The sequence below is a fragment of the Ahaetulla prasina genome, chromosome 2, assembly GCF_028640845.1.
Source record: "Ahaetulla prasina isolate Xishuangbanna chromosome 2, ASM2864084v1, whole genome shotgun sequence".
Lineage (NCBI taxonomy): Eukaryota > Metazoa > Chordata > Lepidosauria > Squamata > Colubridae > Ahaetulla > Ahaetulla prasina.
This window is the reverse complement of record NC_080540.1, coordinates 228,169,899-228,180,357: the sequence shown is the minus strand read 5'-3', so window position 1 is coordinate 228,180,357 and position 10,459 is coordinate 228,169,899. Positions and strand designations below refer to the sequence as shown.

At 44.6% G+C, this 10,459-nt stretch overlaps 1 protein-coding gene across 3 annotated transcripts; it reads left to right on the top strand.

Annotated features, from left to right (window-relative positions):
- The first annotated feature begins 511 nt into the window (after window positions 1-511).
- Window positions 512-10,220, top strand: KCNV2 (potassium voltage-gated channel modifier subfamily V member 2). 3 transcript variants are annotated; one of them, XM_058173322.1, is made up of 3 exons: window positions 512-1,991; window positions 7,163-7,241; window positions 9,568-9,609. In XM_058173322.1, the coding sequence occupies exons 1-2, from the start codon at window positions 651-653 to the stop codon at window positions 7,196-7,198; spliced, it is 1,377 nt and encodes a 458-aa protein (XP_058029305.1). In that variant the 5' UTR covers window positions 512-650; the 3' UTR covers window positions 7,199-7,241; window positions 9,568-9,609. The 3 variants fall into 3 exon arrangements, with proteins under 3 accessions (XP_058029305.1, XP_058029304.1, XP_058029303.1); XM_058173321.1 differs by lacking the exon at window positions 7,163-7,241 and having other exon boundaries at window positions 516-1,865; window positions 9,568-10,220; XM_058173320.1 differs by lacking the exon at window positions 7,163-7,241 and having other exon boundaries at window positions 521-1,991; window positions 9,568-10,220.
- Window positions 10,221-10,459: the final 239 nt, after the last annotated feature.

Genomic DNA, 10,459 nt, shown 5'->3' with positions numbered 1-10,459 from the left:
CTCAGTTTGAGAAACTGCTCTGAATGAACCTGAATCTCTGCGCTAACCACTGAACTGACAATTCGGAGCATTAACAGAAATTAATGTCAGCTTTGCTCACTGTAAAATCTGCTCCAGCCAATAGAACAGCTCTACAAGCATAGATGGATCACACTTTGAGGAAGGGCAGAGGAAACCGAGGGCAAGACAAACATTTGAAAGGAGGGATTTCATGGGAGAAACCCTAGGCACCCCTTCATTCTGAAAACATACTAAGAGGATCCCACTAGCGATATATTGATTTTGATATACTTACATTTTAAAAAATTATTAAAAAGATTATTGGCTCTGTAGACCTTCACGTCACGGATAAAGGGAGCCGAGGCTAAAATAGGATAATAGCCTTTAAATCCCCTTCTGTAACTACTCAGTTCTTCCCTGTCAGCAAGATTAAAGCGATCAACAGCAGTGTCTCCTTCCCCACCCCCCTTTTCCATGCCTGCATCCCATCCTGAGTTTTAGCAACAACTGGAGTGAGTGAAGAGTGACTGGCATGAAATGTGAGGCTGCAACTCTAGTCACGAATGGTCCGGGCAGGAAGAAGCAGAGCTGGAAAACTGTGGCAAGAAACACCTCTGAAAACCTGGGTGGTGGGCTAGAAAGTGTCACCCATGAGAAATTTCAGTCAAAAGAAGCAACTTTCCATTTCAGATGGAAAAGCACCTGAAACTCCACTGGAGTCTTCTGCAGAATGCAAGGCAGCTGAGCGCATAGACACCCAAGCAACTACTCCCTATGGATTGCAGTTGTCCCAGGAAACTGAGAAGTACTTGTGTCGGGAAGAGGAAGAGGAGGAGGAAGAGCAGAAGAGACTTCTTTCGATATTTGCACTTGACCCCACTTTTGCTTCTGGAACAATAGCTTCCTCCTCGGTGCTCAACATTAATGTTGGTGGTCGAACCTACCATCTCACATACCAGGAAGTGGCCACCTATCCCAACACCCGCCTCGGACGCTTGGTTACTTCCACCGATCGCCATTGCCAGCTAGGCCTCTGTGATGACTACGCGGCTCAGGGGGATGAGTATTTCTTTGACCGAGACCCTGCAGTTTTCCAGCTGGTCTACAACTTCTACGCTTCCGGGGTGTTACAGGTACAAAATGAGCTGTGCCCCCACAGCTTCTTGGAAGAGTTAAGCTACTGGGGGGTCCGTCTCAAATACACGCCCCGCTGCTGCCGGATCTGCTTCGAAGAGAGATGCGATGAGCTGAATGACCAACTGAAAGTGCAGGAGGAGCTCCGTGCTCAGGCAGCTGCCCAGGAGAGTGAGGCTCTCTTCTGCCACATGCGCTATGCCACACAACGGTGGCGCCTTTGGAACATCATGGAGAAGCCCTTCTCTTCCACCATGGCGAAAGCGGTGGGGGTTGCCTCCAGTTTCTTTGTTCTCATATCCGTGGTGGCCCTTGCTCTCAACACAGTCGAGGAGTTGCAGCACAAGGATAAAGTCACTGGAGAGCTACGGCCAGTGTTGGAACACGTGGAGACCTTCTGCGTGGCCTTCTTCACTCTAGAATACATACTGCGCCTGCTGTCTACCCCTGACTTACACCGCTTTGCTAGTAGCGCTCTCAATGCTGTGGACCTCATCGCTGTCTTGCCCCTCTACCTTCAGCTGTTCCTGGAATTTTTTATCGATGAGACCCATACTGGTGGGCATGGGTCCCAGCATGAACATGAGATTGAGAAAGTGGGGCGAGTGGGCAAAGTAGCGCAAGTGCTACGCATCATGCGCCTGATGCGCATTTTTCGCATCCTGAAGCTAGCCCGCCATTCCACAGGGCTCCGGGCCTTTGGCTTCACTCTGCGCCAGTGTTACCAGCAGGTGGGTTGTCTCCTGCTCTTCATTGTCCTGGGGATCTCTGCCTTCTCAGCCATGGTCTATACTGTGGAGCATGATGTCGTTAACACAAACTTCACCAGCATTCCTCAGGCCTGGTGGTGGGCTGCCGTAAGTACCTGATGTACTCTTTTGAGACCTGACCCTCGCTTCTTGCTCTTTATTTAGAAAAGCTGCTTGTTATGAAAGCAGGAGGATATGCCCAGATTTTGAACATCTGTTCTGAGTCTTTGGTTTTAGAGGAGATGTAAATGCAGACACCCCACCCCACTTTCCACTGTAAGCTTTAGTACATCTGTTTCAGTAGATCAGTCTGTAATCAGTGAAGCTCAGCTTGAACTAGATGTCTTTTTGTGGCAGCTTCTGCATGGGTGGTCTCCTTGCAGCACTCAAGGCTACTGTATAAGAAAGAAGAGGAAAGCAGAGAAGGGAAAACATATTGGAAGCCTGAAATTTGCAGAAGTTTCTGCATGCTTTTAAAAAAAATTCATAGGTTTCTATATGCCAACGGACAGCTAGCTATTATTTATTTATGGAGGTAGTAAGGATGGTTTCAGTCAGGATGTGGTGGCTCAGTGGCTAAGATGCTGAGCTTGTCGATTGAAAGGTCGGCAGTTCAACCGACAGTTCAGGTTTGAGTCCCTAGTGCCACGTAACAGGGTGAGCTCCCGTTACTTGTCCCAGCTTCTGCCAACCTAGCAGTTCGAAAGCACATAAAAAATGCAAGTAGGAAAATAGGGACCACCTTTGGTGGGAAGGTAACAGCGTTCCGTGCGCCTTTGGCGTTGAGTCATTTCGGCCACATGACCACGGAGATGTCTTCGGACAGCGCTGGCTCTTCAGCTTAGAAACAGAGAGGAACACCACCCCCTAGAGTCGGGAACGACTAGCACATATGTGCGAGGGGAACCTTTACCTTTTTAAGGATGGCTTCACCTAATAATGTACCAAGAATAAGTAAGATTGATGCTGACAAAACCTGTAGAACTTATGGTTGGCACTGCCCTTGGTCTCTGAAAAATCAAGAGACAGGAAGATGCCAGACGTGATCACAGATGACAGACACAGAGATTCCTCGGGAGGTTCCCGAAACAACTGACAATAAATCAGAGCATGAGATGAGCTTTCTGTTTTATTTTTATTAAGCCGGTAACAATGGCCAAAAATAACAAAATGGGTGAGCTGGCTGGGTCACTGGATTGTAATGTGATACGGAATTTATAATTTATAGACCTGTTGTTGAAATACAATAGGGGCTGCCACTAGTGATGGATGAAAATTGTATTCCCAATAAATCTGGTGTCTTGGATAAACAACAACTGGACAAAGGTGTGTCCTGCAAATTTCTCCCTGATCTTTTCTCTCAGCTGTTCTTTGCTAAGTTGCCAGGGTTAATCAAAAATAGAAACTGGAATTACCATCTTATGTCAAGAGCTGGCTGGGTGGATGGATATATCCAATGTTGGCTTTGCGCCATGTGGTGCAATATGCATGCATCATCCCATGTGATAGATTCTGCATTGGGGTATATATAGTTTTCTACATATACTTTCAAGGAAGGATAAAAATGCCTTGTGTTACCTTGATTTACCCCTTGAAGTGAAAATAAGACTACCATTTAAGAAAGTTCAGGAACACAAATATTGTCCAATGTAAATGGTTCTGTAAACAGCTGCGTCCAAGGTGATTATAATATTGGAGTGGCTCTAGCATCTGCTCCAGAAGTTGTCAAGCCAACCTAGCATGCTATGACACATTTATTTTTATTTATTTATTTATTTATTTATTTATTTATTTATTTATTTATTTTATTTTGTCACAACAATATATGTAGGTATCATACAAAAAGATTATATAGTAAATATAAGGAGGTATAAGCATATATATAGGAAGAAGAAAAGAAAAACAATAGGACAGGAACGGTAGGCACGTTTGTGCGCTTATGCACGCCCCTTATGGTCCTCTTAGGAATGGGGTGAGGTCAATAGTAGAAAGTTTTTGGATAAAACTTTTAGGATTATCGGAAGAGACCACAGAGTCAGGTAAAGTATTCCAAGCACTGATGATTCTGTTACAGAAGTCATATTTTCTGCAATCTAGATTAAAGCAGTTGACATTAAGTTTAAATCTATTAGTTGCTCTAGTATTATTGCAATTAAAGCTGAAGTAGTCTTTAACAGGAAGGACATTACATCTCCACTAATGCTTTCCCTTTGAAGCTAGAGGACAACAGTTGAAGTATACACCATTGTTAGTGTTTTACTCAGATGAATGTGGGCTGACTACATGTTTATGATCATCCATAATCTGCTTAATAATATCACCCAGAATCAGGGTACCAAATAATAGAAAGCAAAGTATCCTCATGAATAAATCCTGAAGATGAATGGGTTTTGCTCAATTCTAATATTTGCTGGTGACATTAAATAACACATCTGTGACATAACTTATTCTGCATATGGGTGATATATACGAGAAATTCTCCCTTCAATAATTCTGCTAAATTGCCTGGAGTAGCAGCTGAAGACAAGATTCTTCACTGACCACAACATGCAATTGTTTTGAGCTTCATTCAAATGAGCCCTGACAATACTGATTGTGACTTGTTAGACAACTGAGTACATGCTATGACTCCTTTCACAGGTTCCTCTAGTCCCATATTTCCCAACCTTGGCAACTTGAAGATGGGAAGACTTCAACTCCCAGAATGCTCCAACCAGTCAATTTTGAGAGTTGAATTCCACTCATCTTCAAGTTGCCAAGGGTGAGAAACACTGATGAATGAATCAGACAGATTCATTCTCTGTAACCCCAAGGTGGAGAACCTGTAGGTCTCCACATGTTACTAAATTACAACTTGCACCAAATCCAGCTACCGTGCAGAGCAATAGTGTTAAGTGGTATTTGAGCAGCAACTGGAGACCTTGGGCTTCCCAGCCTTGCTTTAATACAAGTCCATACAGCTTCATAGGCATTAAGTGGAAGCCATGACAGGTCCCATAAACCATGACACGTCATCATACAAATGATTCCAATTACATAATGGCTCAGTTGTGATGTGGAAGATCCCAATTACATAATGCATGTCATTAAAATGGTGATGCCACAACATCTATGGCAATGATGGCGAACCTTTTTGGCACCGAGTACCGAAAAGGTCATGCAGAAATGTCGTGCACATGCACTCGTCAGGATTGTGCTCCCGAAAAGCCAAACTTGCAGGTTCTGGTGCGCATGTGTACTTGAGAATCAGTTGGCCAGTGTGCATGCATACACTGATTTTCAGCACTGCCATGCGCACAAAGGACAGATGATCAGCGCGCGCGCATGCATGTCAAAAACCCGGAAGACAAACAGGCAAGGCCATGCATGCGGGCAACATGGCTTTGCATGTCACTTTGAGCACGCATTCCATAGGTTTGCCATCATGGATCTATGGTGTCACCTCCCTTCCATAGACTATATGTGCATAGAAGTAACAGAAACACATATGCAGGAATAATTGCACAGAATTTTTTTACCTCAATTGATTTGTGCCTGGCTGGTTGAGATGAGAAGGCACTAAATACTGCAGAAAATAATATCACATTTTTTTCTTTACCAGTTCACATTCAATGAAGGTGAAGAAGAATGTATATTCAAATTAGTTTTCAAAGGAAAAGTGGGGCTTAAGTAAAATGTTTATGTTGTGTTCCTGTATGTCCTAAAGATGCTTTTTCAAGAGGCAACTGGACTTTCTGGTTTTTCTTTGAAGTCATTTCGCTTCTCATCCAAGCTCTGTGCTGAAGAAGCTTCTTGGATGAGACGCGAAACATCTTCAAAGAAAAACCAGAAAGTCCAGTTGCCTCTTGAAAAAGCATCTTTGGGACAACCATGATCTGGATGATTGAGAATCTCCACAGACATCACGTTCCTATACTTCAGCTATCAGCAAGATGGCTAAGGGGCATCAGGGTCCTTTTGTCAGGGTACAGTCATCATTCTGGTTGACAGTTCTTGAGTTTCTTGGATTTCAGTTTCATGCCAGGGAAAGATACAGATGTGGAAACACCTCTTGTAGGGCTGGCCCAGAATGAGAAGGTTGAAGAACCCATAGGCTTGAAAGACAGGCACAGAAATTGAAACCACATGCAGTAGCACTGAGGAGAACTCTAAACTCAAAGGTGCTTTTTCCAAAAGGCAAGTGGACTTTCTTGGGTTTTTTTCTTTGAAGACATTTTACTTGTTTTCTTGGATGAGAAGCGAAATGTTTTCAAAGAATTTTTTTTGGGAAAAAACACACAACCTGGATGACTGAGAACATCCATAGATCAGGGGTCACCAACCCCTGGTTTGTGGATCGACACTGAGCTGTGACCAGTGGTGGGATTCAGCCAGTTTGGGCAAACCGATTGTTAAATTGCTGGCTGGCCCCGCCCACCCACCCCTTCCAGGAGTTTCCCACCCCCATGGCCCGTTTTTGCTCCCAGGAGGCTGCAGGGAAGCCTACTAGGCCCAAGATGGGGTGCGGGGGGGCAGCAGCCCCCCCCTGAAGCCTACTTTTGCTCCCATGGGGGTGCAGGAGGCCAAGTGCTGCCTGTACACCTCCTGGCCTTGCCCACCATGGCCACACCCACCCAGCCAGTCATTAGGGCAGAGAACCGGTTGTTAAATTATTTGAATCCCACCACTGGCTGTGACACACCAGAAACTGGGCCGTGCAAACAAATGAAGCCCCATCTATGGGATGCAGGCAGCATGTGAAACCATGCCACCCCCTCCAGTCCACAGAAAAAAACTCTCTCTACAGAACCAGTCCTTGCTACCCAAAAGATTAGGGGCCACTGCCATAGATAACTATCCCTAATCAAAATGAAATTTCCCCCCCCCGAATTCCTGAAAAGGGAGAAGAAGAACAGGAGCCTCTTTCCTAGAAAAAGGTGGGCCTTTGATCTGCGGCAAGGCACAACTGAATAGCTTTAGACTAGCTAGCCTGGCTGGCAGCGGGGCCACCCTTGTTCTCACATTTCCACGCACGTAGCACTGAGGAACAGAAAGAAACTTCCACCCCAGAGTACGTACAAATATAATCACATGTATAATTCAGAGCAGCATTTTTCTTGATGATCCACTTTTCTATCCCAGCTGTACCTCACATGAAAGACAACAAAATCGCACCAAGAACAACGCAGAGCTACTTTCTTATGCTCTCCAGGAAATCACATGAGTGAAAAAATGCCGTTCTGTAACCGCTGGCTATTGTCAATAACACGTTTCCCTTTCATCTTGTTGTTTATTTTCAGAGCTATTTCTCCGCCATTTACATTCAATTCCCGTGAGCCAATTTCCATTGGAGCCTCAGACTAATCACATTTCTCTCAGGTGCGCCCTAACAAACAAATTCCCCTGGCTCGGCATCTAAAAAGTCAGACTCGTTATCAAGCATAGCAACAATCCCAACAATTAAAAAAAAAAAAAAAGGATTTTCCCTATTTGCATTTCTCCTAAATCTACATGCAAATCAGAGAGGATGTTCAGCAAGCTTCCAAAAGGCCACGAAGCTGTGATGGTTTGACACAATAAAAACAGAATTTGGTCTCACCAGGAAAGCAGCAGATCATTCAAAAATGATCACAGGAGATGTATGCATTGTGAGTTTTACTTTAGTGAACGTATGTCAGACAATTTATCCTAGGGCCAAAACTAAAGCCCTGGATTAAATATTGAGCAAAATAAACATGCACAGATGGTCCTCGACTTACAACAGTTCATTTAGTGGCCACTCAAAGTTACAACGACACTGAAAAAAAATGACATGCCCGTTTTTCACACTCACAACCATTGCAGCATTCTCATGGTCATGTGATCAAAATTTGGCCGCTTGGCAGCTGGTTCAGATTTATAATGGTTGCAGTGTCCCGGGGTCATGTGATCGTCTTTTGCGACTTTCTGACAAGCAAAGACAATGGGAAAGCCAAACTCACTTAATAACCACTTACTAACGTAACAACTGCAGTGATTAACTTAACTGTTAGCAAGAAAGGTTGTCAAATGGAGCATACTCACTTAGCAACATAAATTCTGGGTTCAATTGTGGTTGTAAGTCAAGACCTACCTGTACTTAGGGCACCAAGAGAAAGGGGACATCCCAGCTGTCATGCCCTTAACCCTTTCGCCACTACACTCAGTTTTGATTTTCAGCACTGACTGAGTTTTAGTGTCAGGTAAGCAATGGAAAGAAGGGACACAGTGGCTCAGTGGCTAGGACACTGAGCTTGTTGATTGAAAGGTTGGCAGTTCAGCGGTTCGAATCCTTAGTGCCGCGTAACGGGGTGAGCTCCCGTTACTTGTCCCAACTTCTGCCAACCTAGCAGTTCGAAAGCACGTAAAAAATGCAAGTAGAAAAATAGGGACCATCTTTGGTGGGAAGGTATCAGTGTTTCGTGCGCCTTTGGCGTTGAGTCATGCCGGCCACATGACCATGGAGACGTCTTCGGACTGCACTTTGGCTTAGAAACAGAGAGGAGCACCGCCCCCTAGAGTTGGAAATGACTAGCACATATGTGCGAGGGGAATCTTTACCTTTACCTTTAAGCAATGGAAAGGTTGAGGGACACCTTTGCTGGACCATGCTCAGAGCATCAGTGGGCCTTTTTCACAGCTGACAGCTGCATTTTCTTATTAAGATTCAGCTACCAAGCCCTTAAGGGGACCAGATGTATCCCTTTTAGTGATACATTCCTTTCAGTGAAGACTGATTTTTGTCCGTTATCCTGGCTTCTGACTTATTTAAAAGCAGGGGTGAAATCCAGCAGGTTCTGACAGGTTCTGGAGAACTGGTAGCAGAAATTTTTAGTAGTTCAGAGAACCAGTAGTGGAAATTTTCAATAGTTTGCAGAACCAGCAAATTCCACCTCTGGCTGGCCCCAGAGTGGGATAGAAATGGAGATTTTGCAGTAGCCTTCCCCTGGAGTGGGGTGGGAATGGAGATTTTGCAGTATCCTTCCTCTGCCACACCCACCAAGCCACACCCACAGAACTGGTAGTAAAAAGATTTGAATTTCACCACTGTTTAAAAGTGTAATGCAAGAGACATAACGATTTGTGTACATAGTTTAAAACGAAGCAAGCCGCTGGGTATCAGTTTTTTTGACACCAAATTTTATGGACAAAAGTTGAGGTGTGGGGTAGGAGAGCTTCAAAAACAAGGGGGGTGCTAGTGGCACCATTCCTGTCCTAAAAAATACTAGATAATTGTTCCTTTCAGGAACAGGCACCAGGCAAACCCCTGGGCTGAAGCCTTCCCTTGAGACTTGCTATCTAGTAATATGGGCTACCTGGGCAGATGAATTAAGAGGCTGTTTTAGCAGGCTTTTATAGAGATTACTGTAAAAGGCAGAGTTCTAATGCAACAATGTGGGACCCCTTTTTACTATTTTGATAATCTAAGACAGTGGTTCTCAATCTTTTCTTCACCAAGGACCCCTTTAAATCTTTTTTGTGGCCATGGATTATGGCCACCGACACCCCCCTCCCAAAGACTTAAGATTTAAATTGTAATATTTCCTCAAGGTTCGCGGACTTCCTATGACATCAACATAGGCCGCCCTTCTTGCGGGCTGAGAACCACTGATCTATGATCCTCTGTCTAAAAGTCCACTTCTTGCTCTTCTAAATGATTTCCCCCCATTCCTTTATTTACCTCAAGGTAAGCCTTTCTACTGTGGGATATGGAGACATGTATCCGGAGACCCACCTGGGACGGCTGTTTGCGTTCCTCTGCATCGCTTTTGGGATCATCCTGAACGGCATGCCCATCTCCGTCCTCTACAATAAATTCTCGGATTACTACAGCAAGCTGAAAGCGTACGAGTACACGGCCATACAGAAAGACCGGGGGAAAGTGGAATTCGTGCAACGGGCCATGAAGAAGATGTCAGAGTGTTACGGAAAGTAACAGCCATCCCCAAGCCACAGATACAATTAATACAGGTGGTCCTTGACGTACAACTGCTCGTTTAGTGACCGTTCAAAGTTACGACCATGGGAAAAAAATGACTTACGACTGTTTTCAGACTTATTGCCCATGGCAGCATCTCCATGGTCACGTGATCAAACTTCAGAGGTTTGGCCACTGACTCATATTTGTGACAGTTGTCCCAGGGTCATGTGATCATTTTCGGCGACCTTTGGACAAGCGAAGTTCACGGGGAAGCCAGATTCACTTAACAACTGAGTTGCTAACTTAACAATTGCAGTGATTCGCTTAACAACTGTGGCAAGAAAGGTCGTAAAAGGGAACAAAAGTCACTTAACGTTTGACTCACTTAGCAACAGAAATTTTGGGGTCAATTGTGGTCGTGGGTCCTTGCATGTATTGTGCAGTGCTAACAACTGAGCCTGGTGGCACCTTTTGGACAAGCGAAGTTCACGGGAAGCCAGATTCACTTAACAACTGAGTTGCTAACTTAACAATTGCAGTGATTCGCTTAACAACTGAGTTGCTAACTTAACAATTGCAGTGATTCGCTTAACAACTGAGTTGCTAACTTAACAATTGCAGTGTCCCGAGGTCATGTGATCATTTTCGCGACCTTTGG